The sequence below is a fragment of the Uranotaenia lowii genome, chromosome 2 (genome assembly GCF_029784155.1).
Source record: "Uranotaenia lowii strain MFRU-FL chromosome 2, ASM2978415v1, whole genome shotgun sequence".
In the NCBI taxonomy this organism is placed as follows: domain Eukaryota; kingdom Metazoa; phylum Arthropoda; class Insecta; order Diptera; family Culicidae; genus Uranotaenia; species Uranotaenia lowii.
Genome location: NC_073692.1, coordinates 63,805,415 through 63,823,362, shown reverse-complemented (window position 1 = coordinate 63,823,362; position 17,948 = coordinate 63,805,415). Strand labels below are relative to the sequence as shown.

The 17,948-nt window shown below is 34.6% G+C and overlaps 1 protein-coding gene across 15 annotated transcripts in view; it reads left to right on the top strand.

Moving 5' to 3' along the window:
- Positions 1-17,948, top strand: part of LOC129748355 (piezo-type mechanosensitive ion channel component-like) — a 157,406-nt gene that overhangs the window by 92,129 nt on the left and 47,329 nt on the right. For 13 of the 15 annotated variants that reach the window (XM_055742947.1, XM_055742946.1, XM_055742944.1 and 10 more), the window contains 5 exons: positions 13-357; positions 416-576; positions 2,433-2,486; positions 14,861-15,009; positions 15,428-15,703. In XM_055742947.1, coding sequence (XP_055598922.1) covers positions 13-357; positions 416-576; positions 2,433-2,486; positions 14,861-15,009; positions 15,428-15,703 — 985 coding nt within the window. The remainder of the gene's footprint in view (positions 1-12; positions 358-415; positions 577-2,432; positions 2,487-14,860; positions 15,010-15,427; positions 15,704-17,948) is intronic. The other 2 variants (XM_055742943.1, XM_055742948.1) reach the window with 2 other exon arrangements.

Genomic DNA, 17,948 nt, shown 5'->3' with positions numbered 1-17,948 from the left:
TTTTTTTTGCAGATGGAATGTTCTTATCGCTTACAATGTATTCGTTATAACAACGAAAACATTGCTGCAGCTAGTTGGTTGCCTGTATCTGCAGCAACTCACCGAGAGTACCTGTTGGTTGGTTCAGCTACTAGGGATCTCTTGTCTATCGGCAAGGGAAAATGGAGATGTGATACCGGATCCGGTTCAACCACCGGCACCGGATCTTTCCCAGTGCAACGTCCCTTATGATGATTCTGGCTTGTTCTGGGACGGAGTGTGTTTTGCCTTTTTGCTTTTGCAACGTCGGATTTTCGCTAGTCATTATTTCTGCCACATTATCAACGAAACGAAAGCGAGCACAATTTTAGCTTCGAGGTACTATTGAAGTTATTTTTCAATAATATTTCAGATTTAATAGTTTTTTCATTAACAGAGGGGCAGAGCTTATCGAAGAACTTCGTATTAAGGAGGTCAAACTAGAGGCCGAGCGAGAGAGTCAGATTTTGCAGAAAATCAAAATGAAGATGGATCGTATCAAGGCTACCCAGCAGAAAATTTTGGAACCAGTTCATGAACCAAGCACTCATGCTAAAGGTATGTTTATCAGTAGAATAGGCCGACTTCTTTCTTTGTCTGTGAAATTATGTTCCGCGAAGACGAATTATAGTGAAATTAGAAATACTTTCGTTCGTTCGGTTTAGTATTTTTTGTACCAACATGTAAGTATTATTTTTAATTTGTGGGATGTAAGTACAAAGTTTTCCGTTCGATTATGCTTCGACATAGAAGAATCTAGAGATCACCTGCGTAGAAAGATGCCTTCAGAACACGGTAGAGGTAGAGTTTTGATAGAGTAGAATGGAGCACATCAAAACATCACTAACGAGAAAGACCTTCTGTTTCTATTTTCATTCTGTTCGGTCCATTTCGCGGCCAGATCTTGAAGGGGATGCATGCATAGCACGCACTCATAGTTTGTCATCATATGCAGGATATCATACTCCGATCGAAGATGAAATTGCCGGTGGTTCTATGATAATTGAAGGCGAAGGCATTTCAGAGATTCCATCGGACAACGGAGGATTGACCGTTGGACGGGGATCTTATCACACTCAGGTTAGCAATAGTAGCCACATGTCAAAACTATTGGAAATCCCACATACCATAAACAACTGGTTTACAACCATTTTAGGCACCTTCACCAAGCTCAGCACTAATGACTGTATCACTCGAAGCTTACCTAGATCCCCAGCGCATGTCGTTTGAATCACCGAATGAAATGCTAGCGAGAGTATGCAGTCCTGATGATACCTTCCCGGTATTCTCACCGCCACCTTGTGAGGTTAGTATATCCAAATCACATGCTAAACAGAAACTTCTGGGAACGAACTTTGAAACTCATCAAATTGTAGAAGGAACAACCTGCTCAGCAAACAAATACCCTTATGCCGATCACGAAAACCGCTATGCAAACTCGTCAGCACCGTAGACAATCAAGTTTGAATGCCGTATCCTGGCCCAATCCGAATGAACTTACGGTTAGTCCTAGATTGGGAAGGCCGACCAGTAACCTCACGCCAGCCGAAGTAATTGATCATTTTTGAAAGGCAACAGTTGTTGTTAGTTCTAACCACGCAAGATTTTATTCTAGGATACACCGGATCAAGTTATGTCCCCTCGCTCCCCAAGATCTCCGCGATCCTTCACTCGACATCAACATAGACGTCAATCTAGTATGGGTACTTCCGTTGCGCCAGATGAACTCACGGTAGATCCAAGTCGTCGAAGGTCCAGCTTCCTGGTATCTCTTTTCGTCGATGACGACATGACTCGCTACGACGATGTAACTACGACGGGAGTAACACGCAAACGCTCACGCGGTAAAAGTTTCTGGGGTCCAGTCGGAGAAGCTGGCCTTCGTGACTCAATACGATCCGCAGCGTCCCGATCTCCGCTCTCTCATCATGAGTGTAATTATAAACTGTACAATTTTCTGTGTTCACTCACTGCTTTATATCATCTACATCTCCTGTAAATATCTCTCGCCGTTGTGTAAATAAATACATGTGATGCCGATATATTCTACCTAAAAATTGCAATCCCTCGGAAAGGTATGTATCCACCTCGAAGTTTCTGTAAATAACCGTTAAAAATATATTTCGATTTCAATACAAAAAAAACCGGTCGTTTATGTAACAATTCTGTAAGATAATCCGTTCTATTTAAACAGATTTAAATAAGGAAAAATCCGAAAATCCTCACCCATATGCAATAAGAGCGGCACGCTGACTTTTCGCCGATCATATACAACAAAACACATTTAAAACACTACACTAGCTTAAACCACGCTTAAGGCTTGATTTGAATTTGATTTAAAACACTGTTATACAATTTTTTTAAAGCAAACTTATTTGAACTCCTGTGCCTCTGTTGTTGTTTCCATTCTCTAGATACCCCTCGAAGACCGAGTCTGTGGCGCCGAATTTCGGAGAACAGAGCAGCTGGTAATGATGAAACACATTTCTTCTTTTCTTCAGCCAAACTTTCCTTCTCTTGGCCTGGTATAGTACTCTCTGTTTCACCAAATTACACTCATTTATGAAAACTAAAACCTCGTGGTGGATCTATCAATGGTATAATCCTGTGGAATGTTTTTACTGGCGCATCCGTTCCTAACCAAGCGATCAAATCAAAGCGTTTCTGTCGTCAACGTCGTCGTCGTCGTCGTCCCCGGTTGGAACTACAAGTGGGTCCAACGGTTAAATATTGTCCCGGTTTATGTTGCTTTCTAATCACATTTTGACTGTCCATTTCTTCGAAGTCTTTTTTGTTCCTATATCGTCCAAAGGTTCGTTTTTGACGGCGAACAGTTCATTAGTGACTAAAAAAACCTGCACCGACACCCTAGAAGGGGAGCTTTTTCAACACTCTAAATACGACACCCTGTAGCTTAGCTTGCACATTTTTCAGACAAAATTAATCCAAACCGATATTGCTTTTGCTTGCTTTCAGCTTCCGGTGATTATTCATCACTGCATTGAAATTGTTGGCGGTGGAGAGGTTCTTTTTTAGCAAATTTTTGTTTCGGTCAATAATTTTTCCACAGACTGTCTGTGATTTTCCTGTGTTTAATTTTCTTTGATTTTATTTTTTTTGGAAATGTGGAATCTGGCCCATTTTTCGAGTCGTAAATATCCATTCGTATTTAGAAGGAAATTTGAATTGAAAATCATTTGCAACCTTTAAGCTTAGATAAAATTTAAAAGTTTTGTACGATTAGGTGAAAATTCATAAAGACATATTGAACATGGTTTTGTCATAGAAATGCATGATTTAACTCAAAGTCAGTTAAAAAGACACTTAGTTGTATTAAACTTTTATTTTACTCAAAATTCTCATTTTTACCTCACTATATACACATTTATGTAACCTTCATCATCTTCATTAGGCCCTTGGAACAGATTGAACTTCATCTTCTCTTTGGTTGGTTTCAAATGAGACCTTCAACCAAAGCTATCCGTCATCGTACCTTTTCCTTCGTACTGTTTTTTGCATTTTCAAATATTTTTTACCAAAATTTGAGTTTTTTTATTTTGCAGAGTTTTTCAAACAAAAAAAAAATTTTTTTTTGACAAGAAAACGCTTATGCTTGGAAAATGATACAATATAGACACAATCTTTTTGCTTATTTTATTTGTTTTTTTTAACTCTTTGCTCCCCTTAGAGTATTATTCAATGATTTTTTTTTTGTTTTGCCTGAATACAAGTCACTATATTCTTAGGCTACGTCCCCCTATTGAGGTCCAGCAAAAGCAAGCGAGGTGTTATACTGTGTACTCAAGTTTTTGAATTCTTAATCAAATTTTGATGATTGAGTGAGGTTTTTCAAGATTAGTAATCTTTACTCAGAACTTATGCCAAAACCTCGAAAACTTATTCCATGTTCAGAATTCTGCTAAAGATTTCCAAAATTTTCTTACTTGATGATAAAAATTGATTTCTGAATACTAAATTTTAATAGATTCAACTCATTTTACGGTTCTTGTTCCCCATTATCAAAATCTAAATTGTACCTATTTCTGTTTTCGTACTTTGTACTATACATCTAGTTTAGGATTTTTGATTTTTAGTTTAATCATCATTAGAAAACAGAATTGAAAAGGTATTTCGAAATTAGATATTGTTTCTTTTTTTTTGCGGATTATTATTCTCGCGGATGATTCATCCCTTTTTGAAATTGTTATTCAAATTTGGTTTTACGTGTGATTCAAATTTGTATCCATAATATTTGAAACTTATATGCATAAAAATAATTATATTCCAATTATGAAAAAAACACATTATTAAGGCTATGATTCGGGCAGTTACAAACGCGTGAATTTTAAAAACTATTTGTTTGATCGAAAAACTTGAGGGTCCTGATACTTCTTATCTATTTGGGTAAAAAAAAAATTTCAAAAAAAAACAACAGTTCATGAGTTTTCAAGTCGACAATGAAAGATTTCCGAGGTGATTGTGCAAAAATATTTTTACCATGGCCTTTTTCATCGTAAGTTTTTCAAAAACACGTAAATTCAGATATCTGAAAAAATTGGCAAGGTAGTCCTTTTCAATACCAAAAAAACGCTGCCAAAACTTTGCATATCTGAACTAGGAATGTAGTTATTACCGAAATGAAGAGCCCGTACTCTAAATGACCATAGCTATAGAAAGCTTCCTGAGTTTTTGTTCCATTTTCAGATCCGAATTTCTTAAACTCTATTCTTTAGCAGAATTGAAAACTTCAAACAGGGCTAGAAGTTGGTCACTTTTTAGTAACTTTGTCACTTTTTTTCAGGCTGGTCACTCACAAGTTACTTTTTTCGAAATTTGGTCACTAAAGTCACTATTTAAAAAAAAAATAATTTCCTTAGACTATTTTTTATTAACAATTTTTCTCCTTTCTTTCCTTTCGAGTCCTGTGGGAATTCACACGACCTAAATTGGGAGAATGGCTCAGATTCAGAAAATGAAGATTATTGTTTTGTTTTGCTTTGATATATTACGCTTAAACATAATTTGGATTAAAATTTGAATTTAAACAAAAATCGTTTTTCGCCTTAAAAAATATTTATTTATTTTTTGTTCATTTGGGACACTTTACCAACTTTTGGCATTCGTGTTAAGAAAATTTATTACCTAAAATATTTCCTAAAGAGACACTTTTACAACATGTTTAATCAAAATTTGAAGTTTTATGACTTTTAAAGCTCGAATTTGTTTAAATATTATAACTTAATTAAACAAAATCAATCATAATCTGTACAGTGCACTTTATCACATAGCAGTAAACTTCCATGCTGTTAATGCTCTTGTTTGTATTGAATGGAAGGTAAACTTGTGAAAAGTGACTCAATTGAATCGAGAATATCAGATTTTTCCATTCTAAGTTCCTTTATTTCTAGACATTTTGGAATCATTTGAAAAATTGATAGATATACAAAGATATCAATTGAAGATTTCAAAACCTATTCGAAGTTTTTGATAACTTTCAGTAATTTCTGTACCTTTTTAGAGGTTGACTGATATATTTTCTACAGTGTTCCAAGAAATGTCTGAGGTGTTTCTTGGATCTGTTATTTTTTAAAGAAGTTGTCATGTTAAATCATTTGTGAATATTTTTTAAAAAATTTCTTCCTTTTTGAACCTCATTTTTTCTAGTAAATCTTTCTTATGATTGATATGGAAATCATTCAATAAAGTCTGCAGTGAATCTCTTTGGAAATGTTTTATTTTTGAAGGCAAATTCTCTTTGAGTTTATTATAAATTTGAAAATTTTTATTCTATCTTGAAGATTAGTCGCGTAAATTTTTTTAGCCTTTTTGTGTTATTATCTTGAATCTTGAGTCAATTTTTCGCTAAGCTTCTTTGAGTCATTGTCAATCTTCTGTCAACATTTTATCGTTTATCTATTTTCAATTTTCTACCATTATTTTGTCTTTTTTCCATGAGGATCTACTAATTTTTAATTACATGGCTCTTTCATGAAATAAAATTTCTGCAAATGTATATCTTAACTCAATTTCAAGTATATTCTTTCAACTTTTCGTTGAACATGTGCTGGTTTTTTATTTGAATTCATAGATTTCTCACATATAACAATTTTGATTAAAATTTTTTATTTCTGTTAATTTATTACGAATTGTTAACTTTTTTCAAAATGATTTTAAACTTTTTCAGCTGTTTTAGTGACATTGAAAAAATTCGAATTTGGGTGTATATACTATAGAGTGAAGTTTCATAATTTGTGGGTTTTTATTTTCAAAGAAAATGGATAAACTTGAAGTTCTTGTCGGACTTAGTTGTCCTAGTCCTTCGGGTACGATCTTTTGGTTCCCTCCCAATGTTTCTTTAGAACTTAAGGATTCTGCGGTCGCAATTCTTAAATTATCTAAGCTTATTTAAAATGTTCCTATTTTGTCCAATGTATTGGTTTTTGTACTAGTGAGACCAAGAGCCTTTCAAAAAACGTTTTTCAATGAACAGAATTGTTTTTGAAGCGTTTTATTTTTAGTTTTTAAAGTCATTTTTTAGTTAGTTTTCGTCTTGACCTGGTTACTAATTTTACCCTAATTTCACTTCAAAGTAACTATTTTGCCCTACCTTTTTACCGCATGGTCGCTTCTAGCCCTGTTCAAAATGGCGATCCAGAATTGAAAACTCAAAATAAGATTCATCATTCAAAATTCATATTTTAATTCAGATCTATATATATAAAAATGAATTTCTGTCTGTTTGTCTGTCTGTCTGTCTGTTCCCTATAGACTCGGAAACTACTGAACCGATTTGCGTGAAACTTGGCAGGTGGGGGTATTGGAGGCAGGGAAAGGCTCCTATTGTGGTTTGAGACCCCTCCCTCTCTCATGAAGGGGGGGAGGGGCCTCCCAAACAAAAGACATTTTTTTGCATAACTCGAGAACCCATCAAGCAAATGGTATCATATTTGACATGGGGTGGTATTTGGGAACAAGGAATATTTCTATGAATATTTGGTACCCCTCCCTCCTTTCAGTGGCGTGATAGGAAGGGGGGAGGGGGGCTAGCTTACAATTTTTCATATAACTCGAGAACTAATCAAGATATTGGATCCAAATTTGGCACGGGAAGGTATTTGGATACGAAAAATATTTCAATGATTATTTGAGACCCCTCCCTCTTTCCAGTTGAAAGGGGGAGGGGCCTCTTTCATATTTTTTTATATAGTTCAAAAACTAATAAAGCAATTTGAACCAAATTTGGCATGGGAGGGTATTTGGATACGAAAAATATTTCTATGGTAATTTGAGACCCCTCCCTCTTTCCAGTAGGGAGATATAAAGGGGGAGGGGCCTCTTTTATTGTTTTCAACATAACTAAGAAAGTAATTAAGCAAATGGAACCAAACTTGGCATGGGCGGGTATTTTGGAACGTGACATGTTCTAATGATTGTTTGAGACCCCTTCCTTCTTACAGCGGGGACTAAGGAAAGAGGGAGGGGAGTTTCATACAATTTTTACTGCATAACTCAAGAACTAAAACAGCAAAGGGAACCAAATTTGGCGAGAAATGCTTCTATGAATATTTGGTATCCCTCAATCTTTCGAAGAGGTGGATGAAACGGTGGAAGCGAGGTCTCCCTTACAATTTTCAGTATAACTGGAGAGCTGATCAAGCAAATTGAACCATATTTGACATGTGAGTGTAATGTTTCTATTATGAAATGTTTCTATTATAAATTGAAGCCGTACCTTTTAACCGGTAAGATATAAAAGAAGAAGGGGGGGTTTCCATTTTTTTCCATAAGTCGAGAATTAATCGAGCAAATGAAACCAAATTTGGCATCAAAAAGTATTTGAGTACGAAAAATACTTTTATGAATATTAAGTTATCACCCCTCCATTGAAAGAAGAGAACGGAAAGGGGGATGGTACTCCCTTTCAAGTTTATACAAAACTCAAAAATTTACTACGTAAATAAAACCAAATTTGGCATGGCATGGAATATAGGAAGGGAAGAAGGAAGCTTACATTTAACTTTTATTTTACAAAATCCGAGAAATGGACAATACTTAACATGGAAAATCATTTTGGTATGACTCTATGATTATTTGACACATCATCCTCCTTTCAGTGAGAAGGTACATGGGAGGAGGGAGGTGAGTCTAATACAATTTTGTTAGCATATGTTCTCAATTTATGCTTACGAAGTCAACAAATGGAAACAAATATGGCATGGAAAGGTACTTGGTTACGAGATATGTTTCTACGATTGTTATAGACTCTTATGCTTTACAGTGTAGAGAGGGAAAGAAAGAAAGGGGCTCCATACAATTTTTGTAGTAAAGCTTAAATACTTATCAACCAATGGAACTATATTTGATATAAGATGATTTTTGGGAACGAAAAAAATATCTATTAAAGATTACAATCTCCATTCAGCAGGGGGTGAAGGGAAGAACAGGGGGGGCTTTCTAATCAGTTTTTTAGCATAAATCCAGAACATATCAAGCAAAAACAACCATACTTTATAAGTTAGATTATTTACGAACGATTAATTTGGGACCCTTCTTTTTTAGGCCGAAACTTAAGGAAACAGATGAAAATTATCAGATCTTCAAAACAAATTTATAAATCAAGATTCAGAATATAATTTATGGTTTGTGTTGCAATTTGAAACTCCAGCTGAAGCTCTCATTTTATAGTGGTTGCTTATTAATTTCGTCATAATTTGATTTAAAATAATTCCAAAAACAATAAAAATTTGAATGATTTCTGAAAATATCATTTGATTCTGAAAGGTGTAGCAAAGCACACCGGGTCAGCTAGTTAAAAATAAAATAATGAAATAATAAATTCAGGTTGAAACACAAGACTTTAAACATGAAATACTAGATTCATGATTGAGGGCTCTGAAACAAATTTCAATTCATGGCTCATGGAAATATTGATCTGGTATCTAAATTCAGAAATCATTTATAAAATCGTATTGAAACTCGGAAAAAGATCCAAAATACAATTTTGATAATTAGCAATTTTATAATTTTAACTCATATATGAGCTTAATATGAATTTTGAATAGTTATTCTGTGAATGAATTATGAACTTGAATGCATTTTCAGGTGCAGAATTCAGATACAGAGTATATATATATTATATATATATATATTAAAAATTCAGATTGCAAATTGCAAGCGATTACAGACTTATAATTTTGATTGTTTTTTTCAATTTCAAAATTTGTAACTAAAGTCGGTCACAGTTTTTATTTTAGAAAAAAAATATCTACAGGATTTTATTTAAGGAACTCATTTTTACGAAAAGTATTTGTGGAAAAAGAAGTATTTTCAAAATTTTCTATGTAATATCCGGTTAACAGTTTAAGTTCAAATTAATGTGAAAAATGCTTATTTTATCAATAACTCAAATACTTGATACAATTAGTTTGTGTAACATGATGGAATCGATGGGGAATAGTTGAAATATGACAATCTAGCCGGACTTTTTCCTTAAAACCTTCTAAAACTGTTTCCTAGCTTTATCGCGTTGTTTAGTTATTGACGAAATAATTTTTTTTACGTTTTTTACACGAGAATTGTAAATGGGCCTTAATACGTAAAACTTTCAATTTAAAAGTACTCAAAACAGTTAAGTAAAAAGTAATAAAAAATATTTCTTTGACTTTTTTTAATTCGTGTATTGTTTGAACAAATAAATCATAGAAAAAATAGGTCACCAAAATGATTTAAAAAAAACTGGAGCGCTTACTCAATAAATAATGGGTTGAAAAGTTAAAAGATACATGAGATTCAAATACAAAATTCTAAAACCAAGAATTAAGAATTACAAATTATAGTTTGACAACTCCTATATCGAATTGATTATGGTTGCCAGCAAATCTGAACATGTAAGTTCAAAAATTTCCACCCAAAATTCGGGCAAATTTGTGTAAATCCCAGATAAAGGGTGTGTCACATCAAATTTCATCACAGAAAAAACACTGTTAAAATTTAATTTTTAGGAATTATATCTTCAGCTTTCGCTTATAATCAGATAAGAGTGTATAAAGTCTGCTTCATTTAATATTGGAACAAATTCTTTTGTTCATTGTGGCGCTCCTAGTGGACGGATTTGGAAACTTTTTTCACCCACGTGTCGGGAAATTCATTACCTTTCACCATGTATTTATGTCATAACACCAAACGATAGCATTTTGTAAACAACCGCCATGGAAGCCGAACGGAGAGATCAAATTGTGCACAGTTTTCTTGAAAATCCATTGTTGTCGGCATCGAAGCTAGCTAAACAGCTTAAAATGCCCAGAAATACCGTATGGCGTGTTATCAAGCAGTACAAGGAAACATTGACGACGGCTCGGAAGCCGCATTCGAAGCGTCGGAGTGGAACTGTCGACCGGAAACTGCGTGGGAAAGTCATCAAGGCCGTCAAGAGGAATCCCAATCTTTCAGACCGCGATTTGGCCAATAAGTTCCAGGCTCACAGTACGGTGCGACGAATTCGTCTCCGGGAAGGAATAAGGTCATTCCGAGCCAGCAAACAGCCAAATCGGACGCTGAAGCAGAACAATGTGGCCAGAATCCGTGCTCGAAAGCTGTACGACCAAGTGCTGACCAAGTTCGACGGATGTAAAGTCTGCTTCATTTAATATTGGAACACAAACAATTGCGTGTAGTTCAGTCATTTATTAACGAATTCATAATTTGTTTTTCATAAAAATGTAGCATTTTCTTTACTCTTTCATAAAAAAAAATTAAAAAAATTATTCATTGCCGTTTCGAAGAAATTCTCGTACTCGTACTCGTAAGAAAACTGTGAACAATTTGATCCCTCCGTTCGGCTTCCATGGCGGTTGTTTACAAAATGCTATCGTTTGGTGTTATGACATAAATACATGGTGAAAGGTAATGAATTTCCCGACACGTGGGTGAAAAAAGTTTCCAAATCCGTCCACTAGGAGCGCCACAATGAGCAAAAGAATTTGTTCCAATGTTAAATGAAGCAGACTTTAGATCACGTTGGCCATGCTTCACTGTCAATTTTTCGTAAATTTGGAAAAATGTAGTCGAACAAAAAAGAGCGTCGTGAATTTTACCTGCGCACTCATTTCGAGAATCCGGAGTTGTCACATCGGAACATCGCTAAGATGCTGGGAATCGTCCAATCCACGGTCAGCAGAGTACTTAAATGATGCTTCGAGAACCTATTGAAATATTGGGTAATTATGAAGCAGGCCCTCCGAAAGAAGAAGAACCCAAAAGTTGTCAAATCGGAGGCGGACTTCAAGAGAAAATGGATTTCTGTTCAAAAAAAACTACAACCTGACGTTGTACAGAACCTTATGGACGGGGTAAAGAGGAAGGTGCGAGCATACGGGCTTGGGCTCGAAGTATGAATCAAAAGAAAATGCCAAAAGTTGCTTAATAGTTTTTATTTTACTGTCTAAAACTTTCAAAAGGATCGGTCTACTGGGCGAATTTCTACAGCGTGATGCAATTTGATGTGACACACCCTTTATTATTAAAAAAAAATTTAAAAAAGATTGAAACCTTTTTTTTATCGAAATCAATCAGTAGATTTTCAATCGTCGTTTAAAAATTTCGTTTCTTGGGCGCAAAAATTAAACATAAGAAAAGCTCAATTTGAATTTTTGGTGTTCTTGCAAGGTGAATACATCCGGACAAAAACCGTGCTTTTTTTAATGACATTTGCGCAATCGGACCAGGCCGGACAATTTCCAATTTTAGTATTAAATATTTGGGCAAGAATCTGGCAAGCAGGGTGGATAAAAATCAATGATTTTTTTCAAAAAAATCAAAAAAACAGATTTTTTTGATTTAAATCGGATTTTTTTGATTTAAATCAGATTTTTTTGATTTAAATAGCATTTGTTCTATAAATTGCATTTCAGGAAACTATTTTGGCATCCGAAGATTTTTTTATCATGTGATAGAGCTGAGTTTAACAACTCTGTATAAGTGTAACATTCATGAATTAAGGTTTTCAACATTCATCAAAGACTAATGTTTTTCAAACTTTATCCACATCGATTCGATTTTGTATCTAACGACTTGAAACGGTTGACGTTTTTCTCGGAAAATTTTGTTAAATTCCTTCGTAAGCTTACTCCTTTGTAATGCATGTTTTCCACTGGCCTCGTCTAATTTTATAGTTTGAATACAATTTTTTAAAGCTTTTTAAATTAAAATGGTGAAATTAATGAAACTAACAAATGAGCAATTCCTTTACTGAATGAAAATATTATCGAAATTCACCAAATACTTTTTAAATACGGGCTACGAGTTAGAATTTAGCACTCAATCAGCCTCCTTTTTCTCTTGGTTCAGAGAAATCAAAAGACCAAATAAATAGAACAAATTCTATTTCATAACTTTCAAAAAAGTTGAGCGTTGAAATATAAGCAAATCGGATGACTTTATTAAAAAAAAAAAGAAAAGAAAATGTTTTTCAGTTTAATTAAAGAAATGAACAAAAATTATTTTGAGCATACTTGAGCGGACATTTTTGGCCAATGTCATCTTCATACCAAAATATATTCATTGAATTAAATTTGAGTAATATTTATGAAGTATGTTCACGTGGACATTATCCAAACTCCAACCCCCTTCTACGTGGACAAGCTTTCGGCATCAATCACAACTTTTGGAATATCACAAGGAGCAAGAAAAAAAAATCAATTCTTAATTCCCGAGGGGATGCTTCGATGCTTAAAAACGTGAAAAATGAAGAAAACCATTCCGTACTCACTAAATTTCAGGGAATTTTATTCACTCAGAAACTTTGATTTAAATCACTGATCAAAATCAAGTGATTTAAATCGTGATTTAAATCATGATTTAAATTACTTTGATTTAAATCAAATCCACCCAGCTGGCAAGCTTAGTAGACTAGATGCTTAACAGATGACACTGTTCGACATTATATCGTTAATCAAGATTGGATCCAAATATTTCGGCTCAGCGAGAAAAGGAATCCAAAAGATCGAAAGATCGAATCGAAAATAAACCGATCTTATCGATTTTTTCCAAGCCAAAGAATCGAACCAAAAAAAGAAAATCTTTGTTGAAAAGATCGATTTTCCAAAGATCGATCCAAGATCAACCAATCCTAATTACCGACCAATCCCGAAGCGGTTTTTTTAAATAATCAAATTGTAGGTGTGTATTTAAAAAAAAAACCTTTTAGTTTTTGAACACACTTAACATTTCAAGGGTGATGCCTGCAGCCAATATTTATCAAAAATACACAAATTTTGAGCGAATTTTCAGTAACGGAAATAGTTTTCTTCATTTTTTATTTAGAGTTATTGATTTATTTTTCTTAATTTTTGTTTTAAAAGTATTCTTGAACTGATTTTGCCAGCAAGCATTGATGAATGCTTGAATAGAATTTTATTCTTTATTCAATTGGACGCACCATGTGCAATAAAATGAGATTTTTGAATTTTTAAATGCTGGTATTGAATAGAATTTTTCAGAAGCACATTTAACGCTTGGAAAACAAAGATCTTGAGCGGTTCGGAATATTTATTATAATTTAAATTTTAGAAACTTTTTACACTAAAATTATGACAGTTCTTTGAAACCATTTTTGGATTGAATGATTGCGAAACTCTGGTTAATCAAGCTGATATGATGATGATAAAAAAAAAATGTCATCATTTTCAACTTAAAAGCTATATAAAATCATACTTTTTTTTGTTAAAAATGCTCCAAGTTAAAAAAAAACCCTTTGTCCGCTGATTTTCAAAAAATAAACAAGATTCTTTCAGCATATTTAAGACATTTATTCAAAACTAGATTTAAAATACAACGTCGACTAAATGAGCACCGCCATTTGATATGCAAAAGCAGTTTTTTTCGATCATTTTGCATAAAATTGGACAGCATTTGGGGCTTTATAGCGATCAGTTCAGCTCGTAGACTACCTTGATGTTTTTTTCAATGCTCTTCGGTTTGCTGGCGTATATTTTAAACTTTTAATATGCCAAGTGTGGCACCGTTAAATCCGGAAATCGAAAACATCAGTTTTCAAGACAACCATGTTTTTTTTTATAAGCACGCAGAGTTTCCACAACTGAACGATCGTTTCTGAAGAAAAGCTTTTTGGGGTGTATCAACTCATAGCTAAAGTAGCACTAAATGACTTTTTAAAATTGTGTTTATCTGTCGAAATCAGCTGAAAACTTGAGGAGTTATTCGACGTTGAAATCGGATACATACGGATGGTGCACCCTTTATGGAAATCAATTTCGCCAGTTTTGAGCTATTCAATAATTTGGTGATTTGCTGGGAATATTTAAATATTTTTCAAATTTAGGATGATAACAGGGAGTAGTGCTTTTACTTAAAAAGGTATTAATAATAAGAGTAATGTATACAGTAGTAGTTTTTTACAATTGAGCACATTTTAAGAAAAAAATGTGAAACGTTAGCATTAAGTAAATTTTTTAAAATAATATTTATCGAATCTTATAAATTTTGAGAAATTAGGAAAAATATTGAAATTTCCCATTCGTCATAAAATTTAAGCTCACAGGTTTCACTTTTTTATGCAAAATACTAAACGTTTATTCAAATAGATGAACAGCTTCAACCTTCAACCTCTTACAGCACTTTTATCTTTCAAAACAAGTCATCATTTTTCCAGCACTCATGCAATAAGTCGATGTTGTGTTCGCACCATAGAATACACTGTTGTCTCGTACACCGAATAATCTTTGATATCAAATGTTTCTTTTCTCTTATTACAGATTTGGTGTGGTATACAAAAAAATGTGCCGCTACAGTTGAACTAATTGGGATTGACGTTTTTCCATTCTAGCGATTCGTTCCGGTGATTATTACATGTTCGAGGATACCGAGCATGAGTTCGAGCTGGATCTGATGCAACCACGGGATTCGGACGAAGAATTCGACAAGAAAAGTTCGGCGGAACGACGCTTGAGCAGACGGCATCTAACACTAGGAAAGGTAAATCTTTTTTCTGTTCCAAGCTTGAGGATATTACAAGCGCTGAATTATTTAGCAGTTATAGTTGATGATTTATCCGTTTTGGGTTTTAAGTCCAAATGTTTTGATTTCGTTTTAAATTAATGCAACCTTTTTTTATTGGAACTTTGAATTTCCATCCAAATCAACACAACAACATTCAATATCACCTATGCTCACCTGCACGGTTTCGCATTTTAAACTTAATGAACTGTTCTAAATCCCAAATGGTTCAAATTACACCCCCACTCCACTATTACTGTCCCCCCACCACTATTGTCCGTCCATTCTCCAAAAATGGTTCATCTGAATCCTTGGGTTTTGAACTCACCATCCACCACTTACCACCCACTTATCAACCGGGTCGCGCGTGTATGGTGCGTAACGGTGTGTTGAGTAGTTGATAGCTAAGATCAAGGAAACCAACGAACTGGACCCGGACCAGGATCCAACGGAAGAAGCGGGTGAGTTTTCGTCTCCTACGACCGAAAGCGGCCTGGCCCGCTCATATCCGCCGAGGTGCAGCTCTTCGCCTGGAATGCTTCGACGCGCCTCATTCAATCGCGATCACGACGACCGTTCCGATCCGGAAGCAACCTCTACCCGGACCGGTATCGTAGTGGCTCCGGACCGTTCTGCCATCTCCGAACCACTTCCACCACGTCACACTCATTTCGTGAGTTTTGTTTTTCGGTTGTTTGTTTACTCACTCTCTGTCGTTGCTCATTCTGTTTGTATACCTTATACCAAGTACATTAAATGGGTGGGTTTGCACCCAATTTTCATTCTTAAAAAATACTTCCATCAATTTCATCCATCACACGAAATCATTCATCAGTGTTCTAGAATAACCCCTTCATGTTTAGCGCGCTACGGATTCCGATGGATTTGAGTCCCCCGTAATGTTTGGCTTTGTAGTTTTGATTCACATAATCCACATCATTGACTAGTGGTATTCATATTTAAGCCTGTCTTTTTGGAGTCGTTTTGGTTTGAATATTTGATTTTTTTTTCTAAATGTAATATACAGTACCGTTCATGAATATATAAGAATTTGACGACAAGCGGATGCATGATCTGTGAACTCCGGAAGCTTCATATTATAAAGATACTTATTCGTAAAAAAAATCTAGGAGAGTGAAGTATAGTGGGCCACCTTACTATATAGGATGGGTGTTAAGATAAAAATCTCAATCCAACTGTTATCATTGTCGCTCTTTGTAACCATTTTTCTCAAATGTTTTTGGTCTGTGTACGCATTGTATTGCTGATCCACTCTTTTTTTCTATTTCTGCGATAGCTGATTTGGGCTCCCGTAGGGTACCACTGTAAAAAAAATTACAGTATTCAAGAAAAAAATGAGCATTGTTCTACATAAGGATTATTTATCGACTGAAATTAAATCGGATGAACAAGCGGAAAACATTGAATGATGATTTAATAAAAAGTTGTCAAACAAACATGTATACCAAATATTATTATCGGATTATCTATTGTTTATAAAACAAAAAATTGTGTTTGCCTTGAGCTTGGTCAATCAGCGGTCAAAATCACGGAAAAATGAATATTAAAAAAAACCTGTTTGCGATGGGTTCAATCAGCGGACAAATTCACGAAAAAAAATGAAAACCTGTAGTTGTTTAAATAAGTTTAGAGTTCGACGACACGGTAGCGATCATTCATTGAATGTTGGATTTCGGGCTATGTTTTGCAGTCGGAGTTATCCGTATAAAGTTTAACTGAAAAGCGGTTAGCGTGTAGAAAACCGTCAGACTTTATACTGATTCGACAGATTGCACAAATTTCGCAGTTATGAGTGCGCAGTCCAATTTTTTGCGATGCGAATGGTATTATTTCCTATAAGGTACACCGGGGTAAGTGGGGACGGTTTTTCGTATAGTTCAACTTTAAAAAATCATTAAAAATTCAGCAGTGGGTCATTTTTGATAAAATCGCATTCAATGTGATGCAGAACATGTTGTTCACAAATGCTGAAGAGATGAGCTTGATAGACGCAAAGCGAAAAAAGTTATCACGTAAATTGTTATGGACGGCTGGTGTCTTCACTTACCCCGCTTTATGGGGTAAGTGGGGACGGTAGAGTTTCCCTTTGATTTCTCAAGAAATTTTCAATGTGTGTTTTTTTGGTTGAATACGTTAATTTATTGCTCGAATCGTCCGAAATTTTGAAAAAAGATCATGGTACTATTAATAAGGCATCTTTCAATGATTATTGTGTGTAATCCGATATTATCGAAAATATATACTTATTTTAGAAAAAAAACAAGTAGTTTTATCAACTTTTCATGATCTGAATGCTAAATAAAGCTAAATTGTATTGAATGAAGAAGATAAAATTGAAAAAATGCGTAAACATCAAGTATGTATAAAGCCGTCCCCACTTACCCCAGGTAGGGTTTGGAGACACAATTTTAGATTTTTGCAAATAAACCCTTTTTTCGCAATTTTTACCCGTCGTTTCTTTTCCTAACTGGTTGTTTGGAATGTAAGGATTGTTTCAATGTAGAGTTTTTCGTCAAGAGCCAGCTAGTTTACGAGAAATTTGTGATTGAAAATGATGCACATCAACTCCACATCGTAGTTAAAAATAGAAAATTTACAAAAAGTCACCGTAAACATCCGCAATTGTCGGAACCGTATCTCTTTTACAGTTATTGGATAGATTACAAGTAAATTTAACATTCTGCATTTAAAGTTTGAAAAAATAGTTCACAGTATTGTTTTAATAGCCACCGTCCCCACTTACCCCGCGTCCCTACTTACCCCGGTGTACCTTAATAGATTATTCACCGTACACAACTCCTTTTTTTAACTTCTCATATACGATTTGTTACATTTTACGACAACATAATTGAATTCGACCTGCATATAAAGCTTGCATATAAAGTATCAAAGACGCA